This window comes from Vombatus ursinus, unplaced genomic scaffold (genome assembly GCF_900497805.2).
Source record: "Vombatus ursinus unplaced genomic scaffold, bare-nosed wombat genome assembly UNPS02014802.1, whole genome shotgun sequence".
NCBI classification, from domain to species: domain Eukaryota; kingdom Metazoa; phylum Chordata; class Mammalia; order Diprotodontia; family Vombatidae; genus Vombatus; species Vombatus ursinus.
The window spans coordinates 15,558,654-15,580,621 of NW_020954580.1; the positions used below are offsets into that span (position 1 = coordinate 15,558,654).

The following is a 21,968-nucleotide window of genomic DNA, read 5'->3' on the forward strand; positions in this document are numbered from 1 at the left end:
TTTATAGAATTTGATTGATTTCTGGCCATGGCTTCCCAATGTGACTTTGTTGTAAAATGAAGTGATGCGCATTTCATTCCCAGCTCAACTCACTCTCCTCACTGCTCTACCTTGCCACCACCCGCCTTGGCCCTGTGGGATGACTGTTTCTTAAGACCTGCTCTCTTAATTGGTGAATCCTGGATCACTGTTTCTTGAGGACCCCCAGCGACGCTGTTCATTTTACCCCCAGTTCAATTCATTCTCTGGACTGCCCCACCTCCCCACTAGCTGCCTTGCTCCCATGTAGATATCCTGATGTCCCTTTACTACTCCCACCCCCATTCAGCCATTTCCAGCACCATTTTATGTTTGTTGTTCCCCTATGTGAATAGATGGCATTTGTAACTCTGGCACTTAGCGCAGTGCCTGGCACTTAATAAAGAGTTAATAAATACCCTCTCAATCTGTCTGTCTCTCGTTTTATCTCACAAAGTCTATCTGATTCAATTTCCTATGTGACTGACTTCATTTCTTGTTTGCTCTGTTTGCTTCTCTCATGGTCTCATGTTTTTGATTCCAGCCTGGCAACTCAACCCTGACTTCTTTGACTCCTTTTGGTTTTATTGTCTCTGGACTGCATCCAAACTCCATCCAACCTAACTATAGTAGCTCACCTTGAAGGTTCTATGTCCTACAACCCACAGATGTTGATTCATATGAAGACAAATTATACTGTCAACAGGAATCTATAAAACATTGCCATATATTCTAAAGTTTGGGGTAAGAAACTGAAGAACTTAGAAGTAGAGTTGGTATTTTCATCACTTGTGCTGACCCAAAGCAAGGAGACGGAGATAAGAAAAAGTGAATAAAAATATGAAACAGTCCTTCAAAAGGATGTTGGGGTGTGAAGGCTCAGAATGAGACTGGTGAGGAATGTAAGAAAAAAAAAGCTTTGGGAAGGGGGAGAAAAGAGATAAGATCTCTGCTTGAGACAGATGAGTTGACCATGATAGAGTAATTACTGCTGTCCTATTTTGTGCCTGTTTTCTCTGTCCAGGAGAATGCTATGTGGACAACAACAACAAATACTCAAGGAGGTGGGTCTTAAATTCAGTTCTTCCGACTCCAGAACTATTTCTTTATCTAAAAGGACAATATGAAATGTAGTAGTGATAAATTCAAAGTCTCACAACTGGGCTAAAAAAAATCAATTTCACAAAATGGGGTAAGTGTGGTTAGCCTGCCATTTATCGGCATAAGATCTCAGAGACTACAGAAGCATAGTGGTCAAGACTGGGGATGTAATATTACCACTTTCCTCTGCCCTGGTTGGATGACATCTGAGTAGAGTTCAATTTGAGATGCCACATTTGAGGAAGAACATGAATAAGCTTGAAGGCAAACAGGGTGGTAAAGAGACTCAAAATCATGCCGTGTTAAGATCAATTGAAGGAACTTGGGGATGTTTAGTCTGGAGAAGAGAAATTATAGGCAGTTAGGTGGCTCAGGGGATAGAGCACTGGACCTGGAGTAAGGAAGATAAGTTCAAATCCTGCTGGAGATGCTAACCAGCTGCATAACTTGGACAAGTCATTTAACTTTAATTTGCCTCAGTTTACTCATCTGTAAAATGAGATAACAATAGCACCTACCTTCCCAGGTTGTTGTGAAAATGAAATGAGATAAAATCTGTAAAGCTTTCAAACTTTTGAGTGCTATGTAAATACTATTATTGTTGTTTTTATTGTTAGCATTATCATTACCACTCATGATAATGTGCTTACTGGGAGAAACATTTCCCAAAAGGGGTTGAAAACATAAGCAAAAGTACAGCTGTTATTGTAAAAAGCTGGATTCTCATTGTCGTTATCATTATCACTCATGACTTAAACAATAATGAGTTTATTGGGAGAAACATTCTCCCATAGGAGTTAAAAAAACAGGCATGAGCACAGATTTTATTATAAAAAACAAAACAAAACAAAATCGGGTTTCAGTTATGACACACAATTTGCCATTTTGGAAAATTAATAACAACAGCATTTCCTCATTAAAAAGGCAACCAGTTAGTTCATGGATCTTCACAGAGTAGCAACAATAGCAATGGGTCAATTATTTTCTCCAGCAATGCTACCTTCTGTGATATCTCAGCAGAAAATTAACTTTTGATAGGATTTTTGGGAAAAGAATGTTCCTTTTTTTTAAATGAGAATCATTGCATTGAATTAACTTATAAAATTATATTCATATGTTTGTCCATAGAGAAATTTAAAAAACTGAGAAACCATATGAACCTATATGTCACCCTCTCTAAGCTATTTCCTTATTTTCAATTTCTGTGCTTTACTTACCACCAGGGGTTCAGTACGTGGGCGAGGCAAGCAGGAAAAGGTCTCCCTTAAGAAGGTAGTGATCTCTAGCAGAAGTTGGCAGGCCGCCATCTTGAGGGCAAAGGGGCAGCCACATTTGGTGGGGTTCACAGTGCCTGTGAAGTAAGACATTTTTTTTTTTGCTAAGAGGACAGCCCAGTAGACAATGCAGAGGTACAGTTTGATGGACACCGTTACACATGTGTAAAATAAAATCATATACGTATATATATATATATATATGGAAACATTATCAATCAATGTCAAGTTGAAGCCTTTAATTCCTTGGAAGGTTGTCTATTCACACCTATGTGAACTTGTCTTCTATTCTGCAACTTTCTAAAGAACAGTTTCATGGCATCAGCTAAACTAAGATAATTATTTGAGGATTTTACCTACCATATCAGAGAGTAAAAGTTCCCAGGTTCAGGAACCAAGTGATTGAGTTAAAGAAAATAAAAATCGAACACTGATAATTCTTTACTTTAAAATTTAACCAGATTCAGATTGTCCTAATTACATATGATAGGCATAGTAAATAGCAATGCCGGTCTTGTCAGAAAGGAAGTGCAAGGGTTTAAATCCCACTTTTTATATTTACTAACAGTATTACCACAGAAAAGCCACTAGGTGGTTCAGTGGAGAGAACACCAAGTTCAAATCCACCTTAGATTATTACTAGCTGTGTGATGGGCAAGTCACTTACGCTGTCTGCCTCAGTTTCCTCAATTGTAAAACAGGGATCACGATAGCATCTACCTTATAGAGTTGTTGTGAGAACCAAATGAGATAATATTAATACCTAACACACAGTAGGTGCTTAATAAATGCTTGTTCCCTTCCCACCTCAGCCAACTCTTTAGAATTCAGCTCCTAAATTTAGCTTTCTTCCATAGAAAGTCATGGTCCTTGGCAGTAGAAGAATTCTCATTCTAGGAGTTCCTGTGCTAAAGAAGTAACAAACCCTTTGCATATTTGTGTAACATAAAGCAAGAAAACAGCAGGTTTATCTATAAAATAAGATCTGCATATCAGGCAATGGGATATTCCAACGGCCTCTAATTGTGTAGGCCTGCTATAAAGAGAAGCTCTGCTGACCTGAACCTATTTTATGTTACCAGGTTTTATCCCATTTGCTTGATGGGTTGCCATGGCAACAGTATAACTAAATGCTCTTTACTTTTATGCTTGAGGGTGCTCCATATAAATTGGTTCAGCAGCTCTAAAGGGCTAGGTATAGGGGACAGAACGATGTTTAGGGTGTCAGAAAGCTCCAAAGGCAAATCACATCTCTGAGATTTATTAGCTGTTTGGCTACAGATGAGTCAATTAACCTCTCTAAACAAAAGAAAGAAGGAAGCAAGTATTTAGTAAGTGCTTACTATGTGCTAGATGCTAAATGCTTTACAAATATTATCTCATTTGATCTTCACAACTCTAGAAGGTAGGTACTATTATTATCTCCACTTTACAGATGAGGAAACTGAGACAGAGATTAAGTGACTTGCCCAAAGTCATATAGCTGGGAAGTATCTGAGGACAGATTTGAATTCAGTTCTTCCTGAGTCCAGGCTCAGTTTTGTCTTCTATAACATGGAGATAATATTATCTGATTTTTTTTAATACTTCACATAGCTTTTGTGAAGCTCAAATGAGATAATTAGCATTAAGCACTCTATCAATGTTAGTTATTATTATTATTAAATAATGGATTTTAAATTCATAGACAGGTAACTGCCCCAGTGGTATTAGGATGTTGTAAAGGATTGGTTATAGGCAGTTACAACACATTTGGCAAAATACTGATTACTAGTCATTCTATAGAAAAGAAGAAAAAAGTCATGTCCTTTGCAGAAGAGTTTAAAAATTGTTTTTAATACTTTAATTTTGAAAATAAAAACCCATATTGGAGCAATATGTTTTTTATGAATCAAGTCATTGTTGGAAAAATCACTAAAGGTCAACTTCTCTTGGTTTTCCAACTGGGAATGATCCTTCCTTTTCAAACCTCTCCTAAAACCTATGTGCTCCTTCTCCCTCATGAATTATGTAATATAGTTATTTGGTCTGGGCTACAGACTGTGAGCTCTATGAGGGGGAAAATGGACTGGGTTATATCTAATCTTTGTCTCTCTCCCAGTCCCTAGCACAGTACTCTGAATATTTTATTTTGGGTTGATGTTGTTCAATTGTTTTAGTCATGTCCAACTGTATGGGTCCCATTTGGGGATTTCTTGGTAAAGATGCTGGATTGGTTTGGCCTTTCCTTCTCCAGCTCATTTTACAGATGAGAGAACTGAGTCAAACAGGTTAAGTGACCTACCCAAGGTCACGTAGCTAGTAAGTGTCTGAGACCAGATTTGAACTCAGGAAGATGAGTCTTCCTGACTCCAGGCCTGGAACTCTATCCACTGTGGCCACCTAGCTGCCCCATAACATATTAAGCATATCTATTACTATATATTAAGTATATACCCAACCTCCCAGTTTATTTTTGGACCAGACCTCAAATTTCATTTATATAGGGAGAACCCAGTGAGGAAATGCTGTCTACCAATACAGATAGAAAGCTATTTTGTAACTTACAGTCCTAAAAAGTTGCCTGGTCACGCTGAGAGGTTAAATGATTTGCCCAGTCATGAAGCTAGCAAGGCCTCCCTAACTCCACGGCTAGCTCTGTATCCTCTATGTCACGTTACTTCTTCCTCTGGACATGGTAGACACAATGTTTATTAACATTAACTGGGTTAAATTAAACAGGGCTTTCTTAAAAAGATTGAATGGTGAAGTAGCTATATAGCTCTACTAAGCGTCAGAAAGACCTAGGCTGAAGTCTCACCTCTGACATAAAAGGATTGTGTGACCCTGAAAATGTTGGTCAACCTCTTGGTGCATTAGAGCCCTCTAAGACCATAATTTGTGAAGCCCATGCCAGCCTGCACTGGCAGAGAGAGCTTTCTTACCTGGCAGTTTCCAATACCACTGAAAGGGCCTAGTTCAGTCTCTTTCCTAAAAATATGAGAGAAATTTCCCTAAGTGCTAATCTCTTTTATAGAAAGGGAACATACCTCCTTTAGTTTATATAAGGAGTGGTGGTTGGCTGGGGGCATTTAGAGAAGCTATCTTACCTGAGCAATTGCTTCTTTAAGACACTTCTTTATTGTTACTTTAGATAGACCAATGGTGATGTCATGTGGTCAGCAGCCCTTTTCTTCCCATCAAGGACCACGGAGATAGCATCTAAATGCTCCCTAGCAACATGATGGTGGCAAAGAATACAAATCTACCATTTTAGAAAATGCTTTTCATGTTCTGTGGTTGAGTCACACTAGCAATTATTTCAGATGCTAGGCTTTTCAGATGTTGCTAAGTGACATTTACTAGGCTATTTGCATTATTTTCTCTGCTTTTTGTTCTTGAGGCTGCCATCCTGATTCATCCTGTCAGCACTACAAACATGAAAATGTTTCAGAACAAAGGGCTTCCAATTGAGGTGCATTAAAGACTTATTTTATGCCAAGATCTCCTTTGAATTTCCTTGTACTGTTTCTGGGAGTCATACCATTGAGATTTCTCAGAGCCAACACTAGTGAATACAACGGTACTTACATCAGGGATTAACGCACCAGAGCTCTGCCTGGAATAAAGGGAATGACTCAGAAGCTTCTGTCTTGATATCTACCTTAGTGTACTCCCCTATGGAAAGGTCTTTAGAAATCAAACCTTACTTTAAATCACCTCTGGAAGAATGACTTCTTGGGGCAGCTAGATGAAACAGTGGATAGAGCCCTGGCCCTGGAGTCAGGAGGACCGGAGTTCAAATCTGACCTCAGGCATAACACTTACGAGATGTGTGACCCTGGGCAAGTCACTTAACCCCAATTGCCTAGCCAAAAAAAAAAAAGAAAAAAAAGAATGATCCTTGGAAATCCAGGGCAGTTCTAGGAATCACAGAATCATAGCTTTGGATCTTGACGGGACCTCAGAGGCCATTGAAACCAACCCCCTCATCCTGCAGATGAGGAAACTGAGGCACAGAGAAGGCTGCCCAGCTAGTGTCTGAAGCAGGATTTGCACCGAAGTACAATGCCCTATCCACTACGACACCTTGACTCTCACCAACTATTATTATCCCCACATTATAGATGAGGAAACTGAAGCTCCGAGAGATTAAATGATACACCTCCAGTCACAAAGACTTCTACTTTCTTCTGCAAGAAGCCTTTCCTGGTCTTCCTTAAATGTTAATTCTTTCCTGAGATTACCTCCAATTTATCCTGTGTGTGTAGGATGTGTGTTTGTGTGTGTGTATTAGTTTGCATGTTTTCTTCTTCGTTAGAATGTGAACTCCTTGAGAGCAGGTACTACTTACCACTTTTGCATTTCTTTGCATTCTCAGTGTTGAGCACAGTGCCTGGCACCCAGCAGATACTAAATAAATTCTTGTTGACTTGATGGCTAAAAGGTGGCAGATGAAAGCTTTGAACCTGGGTCTGCCTTATTTCAGGTCCAGGACTCTCTCTATTACATTATAATGCTTCTTCTAAATGATAGGAGACCTAGGTCTGTACCAGGAGGAGTCTACGTGGCCTTGTGTCCTATATTGTACCCTAATATGATGGTGGAGATAGGAACCTCAGTTGATATGTGAAATAGTACTACATAGTCTTCTTCTATTACTGGCACAGTGGATGGTGGGACTTGGGAGTCTGGATGATGTGAGTTTGAATTCTGTCTCATACCCTTCACTAGACTTGGGCAAGTCACTTAATCTTTCCATGACTCAGTTTCCTCATCTGTAAAATGGGGATAATAATAGCATCTATCTCCCAGGGTTGTTGTGAGGATTAAATGAGTTAACATATACAAAGTACTTTGCAAGTGCTATATAAATAAAGTACTTAAGTACTATATGAGTAGCAGCTATTAATAGATGTGCACTGAGCTAAACTATAATCACATACTTACAATTCATGACTCTATCAACACATACAAAGATATTCTAGATCATCTATGTTTGGTTTTGTTTTCTTTTTGGTCCAGACTTGTGATTTCATTGGCAGAGCAAACTCCTAGGGTGAAAAGTCCACTTACATAAGCAAAAAATGGGGAGAGCTACTCCCCAACTTAGAATCTTAGAAAGTTGCCTATAGCAATAAGAGGGTAAATGATTTGCCTGGATAGGCCAGAGCCCAAACATGAATCCGAATGTCTTCCTGGATCCAAGGCCAGCTCTCTCCCATCTAAGTCACACTGCCTCTCATCAATGGAAGAAATGAAATATGTAAGCATAATATTATCATCTTATACTCCAGATAAGGCAGTGGTACACTCACACACACACATGCTAGTATACACATATACGTACAAAAATGGTCTTGGAAAGGTACATATATGAATCTCTTTGAAGTTCTATGAGAAGAGAACTGAATTTGATTTCCAGTTTTAAGTACAGAATGACAGGGATTCACATTGTAACTGTGAGTTTCTTTCTTTTCTTTCTTTTTTTTTCGTTTTGAATTGGATGTTGAACACTGTGACATAATTCAATTAAATATTTCAATACTTCAGTGGCCTTGGTGATTTGGAAGGTATTTCATTTTTTCATCTCTCTCTACACTGTCTGACTGCATGTCAGTCTCAAAAATCACAAGGGAGTTAAAAGTGGGGAGCTTTCTGAAATACCAGTAATTTTCCATAACTTTATGCAGTGATATTCACTCTGAAGGTGATAGAAACAATTTTAATATTCGTGCAATAGCAAAATGCAAAAGGATAAATACAAAGGCAAATGGGGGTGGGGGACACATCTTGAGTAGGATTCATTACTACCCCCCCCCCAGTCTATAGCCCCTTGTAATCTTTTCAGCGCCCCTGTCCACATGCTTTACAAACATGCACAGCAAGAAAGGGTGAGGCATGTGGGGAAGACAGGGAAGTGGCAAGAATATGAAAGAGAAAAGTGAATTAAGTGCTCTTTCTAAAGCAGAGGTTCTTACAAGCAGGGGTTCTTGTAGTAAAGGGAGTCTCCTTACTGTCATCTAAAAAGTCTTCCTCCTCATCCTCTTTCCTCAGTTTCCTCTTGGTCTCCTCATCATAGATGAGACCCAACAGATTAGCTGGGCTCTCGCTTTCTCCATGGCACAGTTCATTCAGTCGGACTCCAATTGCCTGCCATAGGGAGGGAAAAACAATAGTGAAAAAAAACCACATGATTTAAGTTTCTGAATGGGTCCTTGGTGTTATTGAGAATATAATATCAGTGAATTATTCTCAGCATGCTATGTCTTGGTAGTACCATTTTCCTGATCTTACAAATATGGAAACTGAGAAACAGAAAGCATTAATGGCATCTCTAAGATGTGTAAGACCAAAGGTTTATAGGAGTGGAACTCCATGCAAACAATCGACACTTCGTTACTTCTATAGGGATAGGATAGGCACTGAACCTGTGATTACATAGGTAAACCAGTAGCAAGTAAGGAAATTCTTTGTCAACGCAGATAGCTTAGATTAGAGGCTAGATCACTGCCTAGAGCACTAAGGGGTTAACAGGATCCAGGGTTCCACAGCCTTGTGAGTCCACATCTTCCTGGTCATAAGGCTGCCCCTCCAGCCATGAGAACGTGTTTCTTAATGAATATTCTCTTTTGTCAATGGATGATTGTTTTATAGCACAGATCTAAGAGAATAGGCTATTGCTACCAAAAAAAAAAATACCAAGTCGTCTCTCAGAGAATTTCTGGTAAGTCTCTTTTATGGCACTGTTACCTGGTCAGTGATGAACTGGGAGGTTTGTATGCATTCTGCCAGGGAAGTTATCTTTGTGTAAACCACTCAGCGGAGCACTTTCCCTAGGCTGCTTTTGGACAAGCCAGAGGATTTTCTTTTGTGATGTTAAAATAAGCAAGTAAAACAAAATGAACTAAAAAACAAGATAAATTTGCACATAGCTATTGTTCAGTCAGTTTTTCAGCCATGTCTGACTCTTTGTGACCCTATTTGGGGTTTTCTTGGCAAAGATATTTGAGTAGTGGCCATTTCCTTCTCCAGATCATTTTTACAAATGAGAAACTGAGGCAGAGTTGCCTCAGGTCACACAGCTAGTGAGTGTCTGAGGCCAGATTTGAACCCAGGAAGATGAGTCTTCCTGACTCCAGGTCCAGTGCTTTATCTACTATGCCACCTAGCTGCCCACGTATAGCTATAGGAACTATTTAAAGTAATTCAGTAATGCTACAGGGGCAGAATTTTGTTTCATGAAGGTTTAAAATAACAGATGCTATTATCTCCAGAAACTGAAAATTGCCATCTTATTAGAGCACCATCATAATTTATCCTCACCCCTGCTCCCAAATTTGCAAGTAGAAACAAATTCACCAGGAGGCAGTTGATGGCTCATTGGATAGAGAACTGGGCCTGGAGACAGGAAGATCTGAGTTCAAATCCAGCCTCAGATACTTCCTAGCTCTGTGACCCTGGGCAGGTCACTAAGTGTCTGATTGCCTAACAAAATGGATTAACTGGATCCACTGGAGAAGGAAATGGCAAACCACTCTATAATCTTTGCTAAGAAAACCCCAAATGGGGTCATGAAAGGTTGTACATGACTTAAAAATAGCTGAACAACAACAACAAATTCACCAAGGCTGCCTAAGTTGTCTGTTTAATGTTCCTGCCTTTTACGAAGTAATGCACTAGCAAATCAGGGATATTGTAATAATGAGCAAAGTATTGGACAGGCTCAGATGTCCTGGGAAGCGATCCACCAATGAAATTAAGAGCTGAAATCTAGTTATTCTTCCCTACCCTATTCCAATATTATCACCTTTCAACATTCAAAAATATGCTCGGTATATATCCCAAGAAGGTTGTTGAAAAAAAAAAGAAACGTTCCATTTATTCCAATATATTGAGAACAACACTTTTTGTGGTATCAAAGAATTGAAAGCAAAACAGATGGCCATCAATGAGGGGAATGAGTAATCAAATAATGGTGGATGAATGTATTTAGTAAGATGAATAGTGAGAAGCATAGAAAACTGCCATAAATTGTTGCAAAGTGAAGTTAAAAAGCCAGGAAAACAACACAGAATGACTACAACTATGTAAATGGAAAGAAAAACAACTACAGAATAGTCTAAGATGAATATTGTGAAATTACAAGGAAGAAGCTTTGCTCTGAAGAAGAGATGTGAGAAGACACCTTTGTCTGATCTCTGGGGGGGGGAAAGGGTGTGAATGTGAATGGTTGGGTAAAATGTCAATTTCTTCCTACATACTGGTGCTGGTGCTTTTTCCTCCTCTTCCTTTTTGCTTATATCTTTCAAAACAATTTTGTTGTAGTCATGAGAGATGGTTCTTTGGAAGTGGGAGTGATATGGGAAGAAAGCCAGGTAGAACAAAAGCAAAATAGATCAATAAAATCTGTTTTTATAATACGGAAAAAGCACCATGCCCCAAAAGGTTAGGTGACATCCTAGTTTTTACAACGGAAGAACGGAGCTAGGATCTGAATCCAGGCTTCTCCTGGTGCCAAGCCCAACTTTCTTTATACCATACCATTTCTATCTCCTAAAGTCCCTTTCTTTCCTTCAAGGTTCAGCTAAAATGTCACCCTCTCCACAAAGTCTTCCTTAATTCCATTTATCTCTCCTTCCCTCTCTCTACAACCCCTCTCCTCCCGGGAAAGTGAAATCTTTCCTCAGATTTTTCTTAGCATTTTGCCTCCTCTGCACTTCTGGCTCTTTCCTTTATCACATTTGTGTAGAAGACTGTTAGTTCCTTGAGAGCACAATCTATGTCTTATCTTGCATCCCCAGTGCCTAGCAAAAGAGTAGGTATTTTAATAAATATCTGTCTCATTGAATTCTGCCCACATCAAGATTTTAAGCAAATTCCTAGGTAATAATGTTTTCTTTGATGAATACCAAATTAAGTCAGGTATGAATTTGGCTAAAGTGCCCTAAATAAAAAATGCAATTAGTGTTGAATTCTTTGTATCCAGGGAGAGCATGAGCTGGTCTTTACCTTTTAGATTAAGTGGCAAACTCAACCATTATCAGGAAAAAAGAACTAAGTGTGCTATTTTAAAAACTTCCTGCAAAATAATTTGATTTTAGCTCTAAATCTGATAAGCTCTAGCCAAGCATGACTAATGAGGGGAAAATACAAAAGGAAACCCATAAAAATAGGCAGCTGGGGATGAACTTTTCATAATAACATCTGGAGTCTCATAACTTCTTGGTCTCAAGAGCTCAACTTCTCTTCACCAAGGTGACAGGCTTTCAAATTCTCTTGTGCTTAGTAACAAACAACATAATCACAGTGGGAGGAGTTACATAGGCTATAGTTCTTGATGTCCATCTGTTGAAACTCCCAAATGAAGACAATGACTGAATAGACTTTCAGATGGGAGGGAGGTAAGGACTCACTGGGCTTCTCTGAAACATTTTGTGGCCATTACCAGTACTTTAGTGAGGAGGCAAGGCAGGAAGATAATCTCCTGAGGACTTCTAAATATAGTTTCTGAAACAACTTGTTCATTTTAAGCACATAACAGTAGCCACTGACAGGCAACCTGGTGAGTGGATAGAGGAGAGAACTAGCTTTAGTTCCAGGGTGGTCTGGGTTCAAATGCTCCTTCTAACTCACACAGGTTGTATGAACTTGGGCAAATCACTTGCCTTCTCAGTACTCTTAGCAACTCTTTAAGGCCATAGATTGCAGAAAAGATCCCCTACTTGCATTAGTAGAAGGGTTTTCTTATCTAAGGTATTCTTTATACCAAAAATTTCATAGGTTTAGCCCCTATCTTCAAGACTAATCACATATTTACAGTGATTTTCATTTTCCAAAACACTGTACATAACTATTTCCTTTTTTCCTCATAACAGTCCTAGGAGAGAGCTTGGAGCTCTGGATTGTAAGCCAATGACTACCTGGGTGGAGAGCAGGAAAGATCAGTGAGTGCTCACAGTACAGTGTATTTACAGAGATAACTACATCTATTTTGCTAAATAGCAGCAAGCAACAGGTTGGAATTAATAGGGTCAAGGACCAGGAAAAGTTCTTGGGGAAGCCTGGAGTTGAATGAAAGGTAATGGCTTTTCTCCAGATATAAAGGAAAGCAAAATGTTTAGATAAGCAGAATGTATAACAAGTATTGGGCAGCTAAGTGAAACAGTGGATAGAGTTCCAGGCCTGGAGTCAGAAGACTCATCTTCCTAAGTTCAAATTTGGCCTCTTATACTTACTAGCTCTGTGACCTTGGGCAAGTCACTTAGCCCTATTTGCCTCAGTTTTCTAATCTGTAAAATGAGCTTGATAAGGGTCATGAAGAGTCAGACATAACTGAAAAATGAGTGAACAACAATGCCTAATTTTTACCTAGGAATTTATATTATTTTGATCTTGGTTCTATTTTGAGTATTGAATGATTTACAAAAAGAAACATTAACACATACTTTTTTATTAAAATATTAGATAAAGAAAAAGCACATGGATCCATCTATTTCTAAAAGCCAATGATCTTTATCTAATGATATCAGAACTAGAAAGTTTTTTAATAAAAATTTTATGAAAGACATCATATTGTCTTTTATATGCTAGATGATTTACTTTTAAGAGTGCAAAAATAATTCATTTAATGCAAAATATGAATTCAGACACATACACGAATATACATAGCTAGCATAAACCTCAAAATCCTATGTAATAGTTGACTTTTCTTGGCATGAATTAGGAGAAACTTAGACAAAAAGAAGACCCTTTCTCTATTGTCAGACACATTAATAGACATACTAGAATGGATTACTAAGGGAAGTTAGATATTATATTCCAATTAATCATTTTAAAAAAGGATACATTTTGGAGGATCTGTCAGGATAGCATAGGGGTAGGTCATTCTCTTTGATGGGAGAAAGTGGGGTATAATAGAGAGCAATGGCCCTGGAGGGAGAGAACTTGGGTTTTAATCCTACCTTTGATACTTACTACCTGTGTGACCTTGGACAAGTCACTTCTTTTCTTTGGTCCTTATCTGTAAAATAAGGAGATTGACTAGAAAGACTCAGGAGTCCTTCCTAACTCTCACTTAACAGTGCAGTCTTTGTGTCAGCCCTATCACCCTATCAGAAAGAGGCAGGGCAAGTATTAATATTTCCATTTCAAAGAAGAGAAAACTAAGCCTCAGGGAGATACCACAAACCACAGAGTAAGTGGTAACCTGGAATTTTAATCTCAATGTTCCAACTTCTTTTTGCAACAAACACCATACCAATTCTCACAGAATAAACTCAAAGACCACTCCACTTGATTTTTCCTTTGAGTTTATATTTCAATGATTATGGAAAATAATTTAAAAATTGTCAATGTCCCATTCTATGAGAAGTCTTTACTAACTCAATTTCACTTAATTTTTACAAGAGAAAAAACAACTGTGGCTCACATCTCCCCATTGGTAGAAGAGCTTGGCTGCATTCCACTGTAACTTCTGATTTCTCTTGTTGCCCACGATTGGTGATCGGCCTCGGGAAAGGCCTTTCTTGGTGATGTTGACATGGTGTCCTTTCATCCACTCAGGCCAATTGCCGCGATTGCACCGGTGAACAAAGCGAGCACACTCCAGGAATAGCGCTGCCCTGGCCACCACTGGAGCTTCCTGATTCAAATTGGAAGGAAAAGGGAAATCAGATATGATTAAAGCAAAGAACATGAAGTTGCCCACGTAGGAAATAAATGTGCCATTTGGGAACCAGTGATTTTGTGAGGGCCTCAGAGTGAACAAATAATTGTTTTTAATCTACTTATACCTCCATTATTTTTCATTTCTCTCATACTGGACTTCCAAAATGGTGTCAGTCTAATGCAATGGCATGAGGTCCACAGGCTCAAGAAATTTCAATTGAGAGGAATAAAAATTCAAGCAAGCTTTTGCTTTTGAGCTCATTGTTTTCAGAAATAGCTCACCAATACTAACTATCTCCACACCCACCACCCACCTTTGTACATTCAGGGGGCAGCTGTGTCATGCTTTGGCATGCAAACCAAGGTATGTGGGAGAGTGCTGGGTTTCACTGAATATGTGGAGGAAGAATAATCCTTATCATGAAGCAGGCAAACACTAGAGTTCTAGTCCTTAAGCCCTTATTTTAGTAAAATTCTTGAGTGCTTAGTTTCCCTCCAGTTAATTCAATTTGTGTGAGGTGAATAAAAGTAAAGTTCATACTGTCCCACTCAACAGAAGATCTTGGCTGCACTCCACTGAAGCTTATTGTTCAGTTTGTTTGCTTGGCTTCTGAGACTTAGTTTAGTCATCTGTGAAATGGGGATAATTATACCTGCTCAGTCTACCCCACAGAGTTTTGAGGGTCAAATAAGATGCTGTATGCTAAAGTGCTTTATAAATTGTTGAACACTACATAAATGTAAGGTACCACTATTGTTTTTGTTATTTTAGCAGAAGGATTTGGGCATTAATAGCATGAAGAGCAACATGGGGAAAGGGAGATGATACTATATTCAGATTTTTAAAATTCTGGATTCCAGATCTAGTATTTGATATGTGATAGCTCTGTGATCCAGGACTAATCACTTAACTGTTCTCAGCCTCAGTTTCCTCATCTGTAAAACAGGAGTAATAATTCCTGTACATACAGGGCTATTGTGAGTTGCGAATGAAATAATGTATGTAAACCACTTTGCAAAGTTTAAAATAAATATAAATATGGTTGTTATTATTCTTAAAAATTTTATTAGCCTATAAATACATATTATGAAATATATTCTATAAATGCTATCATCAACCTCATCATCATTATCCTTATCATAATATTACTACGTGTTTGTACCACAAGATACCTTCTGGTTAATTAAAAAATAGAACAGATAGTCTTGGGATGAAATGGTCTGTTTTCATTATTCTATATGAAGAACACAAAAGATGCAGGCAATGACTTTTAAATGTGTTAAAATAGGAAACTATCCAATTGATTCATAAGAAACAAAGCATTTTGGGGAGAAACAAATGAACTATTTCCTCCAATCTGTCCAACAACAATTTATTGTTGGAGATATTTTAGACATATGTTTTTAAAAGATATGTGTTTATGGGGGTGTGGGAAGAAGGATGTAGATAGGATTCTAAGAATGCCCAGGTTCAGACAACTGTGCTGTGACCTTAGAACCAAAGACATTACAATCTTCGAGGGACGATGAGATCTGAAGTTCTTCTTACAAGGCTATCACATCACAGTAATTTTTTTAATGAGGTATTAATTGAAGACAGTAAGAACTAACAAACTACTATCTCTTTTAAAACATTTTATATTGTCAGCTACTTTCATCAATAAACGAGATACCAGTGATTTGTAAGTTACAATCTCAATTTAGTTGTTAGCAATATATTGTCACAATGAATGGATCCATGAGGAAATAGGTAAAAGATCTGAGAGAAGATAGGTAAATGAGAGTGATATTTTTGGATTATAAAGTAGAAGGGGTTTAATCTATTTTTTGGTGATATTTTGAAGCAAAATTCCAGGTCCAACGTGCTGTTCTTTATCTCTCTCTCTAGCCACTGAAATCAATTATGACTGATTTGTATTACCTTCAGGAGCCATTTTAATATGAAATATTTCCTAGGCCACAGGTAGAATTAGAATACATTTAAATTAACCAAATGAACAACTAAGCACAGCTCTTTAATTTCAAGACTATGATTTTTTTATATGTACAGTTTTATGATGGATAGTTTAGAGGATTCTTTCCCTCCCTCCTTTCCTTCCTTCCTTCCTTCCCTCTCAATAATTGAATATACCATTCATTTTTGACCATTGTTCTGACCTTTCCCTTCTCATATAAGACTGTTTTCTTCTTCAATCATCCCACTGTTTATCTTCTTTTGCTTTATTTCTCCTAACATCCCTTCTGTCATTTATCAACATTTTAGTATCTTGCTATAACTATCTCCTCACATTTCTTTTTTTCCCTTTCTGTTTACTGTATTATATTTTGGGGTGCTGTATTTGTGCATTTTTGGGTGTCCCATGGCTTCCTTAATCTTAGCTTTCATTGCTGTTGTACAATTATCCTCACTTTCAACCTCCTATTAGTGGCTTTCCATCTTTCTATCTCCTCCACGCATCACCTACTTAAAAGAATTTCTTAGTATTTTCAAGGTTGATTGGACTAGTGACTTCTCTCATTCTTTACCACAAGAAGAGTAAGTAACTAGAGCACAACTTTATAGATATTACCTTCCTAATTGAGTCAAGTTACTGTAAGGTCCACATCAATTATTTAATATCTTTAGAGTCCACTATTAATTCCATCAATCAGCACATGTGCTGAACACCCATTACACGGAAAAGCACAATATAAACTCCCTGCCATATACAGAGTAATGGATAGGACTGTAGGGCATTTTCAGGTGGAGATAGGTGTAGGGAAAATAATGTTCAGGGGCAGCTAGGTGGTACAATAGATAGAGCACTGGCCCTGAAGTCAGGAGGACCTGAGTTCAAATCTGGTCTCAGACCAAACACTTGACACGTACTAGCTGTGTGACCTTGGGCAAGTCACTTAACCCCGATTGCCTCGCTAAAAAAAAAAAAAAAAAGTTCTAGGATTTGTTTTGTGATAGTGTGATGGTTATACTGGATCACTTGAGGAAGTATCCTGATGATTATTTCTTATAATTCCCAGAAATATTCTTTATGAGACCAAAGTATACTTCTATACATTATTTACTTTCATAATTTTTAAAGTATCAACTAAAAATGCACATCAATTCCAAAAATCTGTCACCAACTGCATTGTGTGTACAAGGTTTAAGAAAATTCTCAGGGACCGATTCTAAAAGTGTGATGATGATTCCACATAACAATGATTTCATGGGGCAGTATACCTATAAAATAAACATTAGACATGGACACATGTATCAAATGAGAGGCAGAACAATATAATGGAAATGGTTTAAATTCCATATATGATACTTAACCACCTCTGTGACCTTGGGCAAGTCTCTTAACCTCCCTAAGCCTCAGTTTTCTCAACTAGAAAAGGAGCAATATTGGAATTTTATAGCTTCTGGGATCCCTTTCAGCTTGAGATATATAACCATTAGGTCCTATACTTATTTGACTAGTAGGCTGAGAGATTTTTGAACTGGATGTAACCAATGAGCTTTCTTAAAAAGCTGGTTAAGAAGACGCTAGCTTGAAGGGCAATGAAAGTGACATTTATTTCTAATATAGCATACTTCCAGCATCTGGGGATCCTGATTTGATGCATGATGACTGGGAGCCTGAGATGTTTCATGTGAATGTAGGAGGAGAATATTATAAGGTGAATATTTTGACTTCTAGAATTAATGAGAGGGCTCTCCCTCCCCTAATCCAAATTCATGTAATAGTGATTCTGCCTTCACTTCCTTTTAATTCTCACGTGGCAAAACAAAGATAACAAGATGAGAAATTTAAGGGCCAAATAAATGGATCTTAACTTGGGTCTCAGGTGATTATTACAGGCTGATTACTTCAGCCCGGTAAGAAAAAAAACACCCTTGAAAACAATTACTTTCCAAAAAGTTAGGACCTTACATTCAAGTTTTTAACAGTACCAGCTCTTAGTCCTTAGGAATTTCACAAAGTAAAACTCAGGTTTTGTTACTAATTAATCATGGGGAAGTTCTAGCCCAAGCTTACTGGTAGAATGGAGACCACTTTCCATTTCAGCTCCACCATATGCCCTTAATGATACAATACTTGATCCTAATGTATTTTTCAGTGGGGTAGATTTGACACCTAGCTGACTAATTTACTTGTCTGTGCAGACAGACAAACTGGGTAAGATTTGAAAACATTTATACAGTGCTTTAAGATTTGCAAAGATTTTTTACATACATTATCTCAAGAGTGAGGCAGTGTGTATGGTGGGAAAAGTTCTGGATTTGGAGCCAGGGAACCCGAATTCAAATCTCGTTTCTTCCATTTACTACCTGTGTGACCTTGGACAAGACACTTGATCTCTTTGAACCTTAGTTCCTCATCTGTAAAATGAGAGGCTTGAATTAAGTGACCTCTAAAGTCCCTTTCAGCCTTAACTCTGTGAGCCTATGATACTGTGATTAAGGAATAATCACACAATTCAAAGGTTGTACTATTATTCCATTTCTATAGGGGTCTGGTGAGAGGCTCAGCATCCTGGAGCTTTGTAGCCAATGAAACCATGTTTGGTACAGATATCCTTTTCCCTTGCTTTCCAGAGTGCATGTTACTTTACAGAAGATGGAGAGAGTCAATGAAGGTGCAAAAAAAGGATGATGATGTGTGATCTGGTAGAACAGCAGATGGTTTGTAACATGGATTCAAAACTCAGGGTGTGCAGAGGAGAAAATGAGGCTCTCAAGAGCGAGATGGAACTAAAGTCTTCAAAAGATCCTCACAAAAAGTTGTGTCCAAGTGCTGATTTTCAGGCAAAAAAATGGAAATTCCTGGAGAGAGGATTCTTTCTGGACTTAAACATAAGTCACTTTCACCTTCTTTGATAGATCTTACCTCTTAACACGCAGTGCAATCTGAAGAAGCAGCAAGAGAAAGATGGAGATATGACAGAATGGACAGGAATGAATTGACATCACAGAGAAACACATCACAAATGGAGAGAAATGAATCAGGCAAATGTTGCATAGCTGAAAAGAACCACAGGTTACTACAATGAAAATTAAAACTAAACACCAAAGCAAAAATTCTACTCTACTGTCACTCCCCAAAGGAAGAATTTTGCTTATTATTTTGAAATAAGAGTAGGTCATATTTTTAAAACTCCTCTCCCCAAAAAATTCTTCCTTTACCTCCTTTCTATATTGGATTGATGCTACCTGAATGCTTGTATTCCAACAATGAATAATTCATAATTTCCAGAGTAGCACCAAAGAAAAAATTTAACAAATGAGTGAAAAATACCTCTATCATTAAAATTATCTAGATGAATTTTCAAAGATACCTAAAAATACCATTATGTAATACAGTTCTTTACCTGCTAATATTTACAACCAAACGACTTCAAATTTCAAGTTTTCCTCTTCATTTTTTTCCCCTGTCATCTCTTAAATTTTGCAACACAAGCAGATGAATGGAAGGTAATATTCATGTTGCCCTGCAGATGCTGTTTCAAAAAAGACTTTCTTCTTACTCTAAGAAAAATTCACTGAATCTTAAGAAGAATTTTATTTTCTCGAAAGGCACTGATTAATGTCTCCAGAGAAGGAAGTGTCCTTTTAATTCAATGAACAGAGAGTACAGACGTTGGCTGTCCATATTATTTAAAGTGAAGATTCATTTTAGTCACATTTGTCGTTTCTTCAATCTGGTTGGACCAGGCATTTCTATGGAAAGAGCATTCTGCATCTTCTGGCCTGACTATATTTACAGTTAGTTCCATTTTTTGAGGCCATGTTGACATAGTCAGATTAAAGCAGGCTGAACCATAGAAGTCTCATTAGCCCCCATCAGCCCAGTGAGAAATTGATTTTCAACCACCTGGGAAAAGCTTTGTATATAATTCAAGGGCCTAGGAAATAACAGTTCTGAAATGATCTGGAACTTTGCCTTTCACAGAAATGCATGATATTTTCCCTCAAAAGTCTGGGTTTAGGAGGAAAATGTAACAGTTTCTTTTTCCGAATGTTTCAATCTTGGAAGTATCTGGAGTAGTTGTAGAAAGCTACCTCCCTGATTCTAGGGGATCTAGAACTCTCTAATTTTCACCTCAATCACATATTATGTGGATATAGGACAATAAGGAGACTAATGGAAGGTGTCACTAGGAAAATTCCTTGATAAATAAGTCAGAATACTATATTCCTTTGTAATTGGCAGATGTGACTTAACATTGAAGATGTGATTAATAAGCTGTGGATAATAAACTCAGAAGGACCTATGTGTGTCACTCAAAGCTGGTGGAGAAAGAGTGAGGAAGCTGTGTTTAGGGCAGCCAGTGTCCTGCTCCAAGTAGGGAAAGATTAGTTCTTATAAGCCTGTAGATAAATCATTACTCTATATGCTTTATTTCCTCACAAAATAATGAACAGTCTTTCAAGAAGTTACCAACATTAAACCTTAATTCAATGACAAGGAAATACACCTAAGCTATTGCAAGATTATGATGTCTAAATGGACTTCATTAACTCATATTCATTTTTTAAAGATTAATTGATCTTGCTTCTGTAGATTACCTTTTTTTTTTTTAAGTAATTCTAAACTTATTTGGGAATAGGTGGTTAGGAAATTGGTTAATTTTTGCAACACTTTAATTTTTTTTTTTAAAGCACTATATAAAATACAGTAGAATCTTGTTTTGATAGCTTATTATTTCAAAGTGAGTCAAATTCTGCTCTTTTCAAATACAATAATTATATACAGTAAATGTATGAACATGACAGTTATCTATAATGGCATGTGTTACTTATGTGAAAAAATTTCTACTCTATTTATAAACATGAAGCCAATTGAAATTAATTTTGAGAATTTTTTGAGGATTTCTATTTATCTTTAGGATGTGGCAAAACCAGAGATGGAAATCACTATTGTTTTCTTATTGTCTGAGCTGGATCTCACTTTTCTAGCCTTTGGTCACCAATGGGAAATTAATCAGAATGAAATGGCTGAAATTGCTATCTTTTAAAATGGAAAGACCAGGTCTCTACTAGTATTTTAAAGCAGAAAAATGTGAAATAATCTGATTCTTATTTTATTTTGCTAGGAAATTCTGGCAAGTATTGTTGTCAACTGGAGGTTATGGTACAGAAACCAATTTTTTTTTCTATTTTGAGAGAGTATATTTAAGATTATAACACCAAAATGGCCACTAAGTGATCCTTTATTTCCAGAGCACAATGGCGAACAGACTCTATTATGTAAAATCCAATCTTGTATGTCACCCCTTGGGCAGTTATATGGATCTTTTTCACCTCCCAACTAGAATAATATAATACATCTAATGTAGCAGGCTGTAGTTTTAATGAGTACAGCATGGTAACCTACTTTAAATCACTGACATGAAAGCCACTGACAGCAAAAAAGAGATGTGCTTCTGGGTATGTATTGACTCCACACCTGCTGCAGGGCACAGATCTGTGATTCTATATTTATTACTTAACCTATTTTATTATTATTAAATTATATATCATATCATATATTATTAACCTATATTACTTAACCTATCGTTTGCCTGAATAAAGCATCAGGTATCCGACAGGCTTCCTCTCCCTCTGTCTACTCCTGAAGTAGTTGTGGTCAAAAGCAAAATTGTAGTTGACATAGATTACTTCTAGAGAGAGAGCATCTGTGGTGAGTATTCTTAAGATGATATATTTTTACAGCCTGATCTAGGAAAACAAGTGCTGGTATTATAATAAGAAGATCAGAGTTCAAGCATTAGTTCTGACATTTACTAGAAGTATGAACCTGGGCAAGCCACTGACTCTCTGAGCCTCAGTTTACTCATTTGTAAAATAAGGATGACACTCAGATTTCCTATCAGGAAATGAAGCGGATTTTTTCAACCTTAAAACATTTTTAAAATGAGCTATTATTGTTAATATTATCACTT

General features: G+C 37.5%; 1 protein-coding gene across 2 annotated transcripts in view; it reads right to left on the bottom strand.

The window, feature by feature from the left end:
- UNC80 (unc-80 homolog, NALCN channel complex subunit) overlaps window positions 1-21,968 on the bottom strand; it is a 218,586-nt gene that overhangs the window by 109,257 nt on the left and 87,361 nt on the right. For both annotated transcript variants that reach the window (XM_027873743.1, XM_027873742.1), the window contains exons 23-25: window positions 13,804-14,016; window positions 8,390-8,525; window positions 2,337-2,470 (exon numbers count right to left, since the gene is read on the bottom strand). In XM_027873743.1, the coding sequence (XP_027729544.1) occupies window positions 2,337-2,470; window positions 8,390-8,525; window positions 13,804-14,016 (483 nt within the window). The remainder of the gene's footprint in view (window positions 1-2,336; window positions 2,471-8,389; window positions 8,526-13,803; window positions 14,017-21,968) is intronic.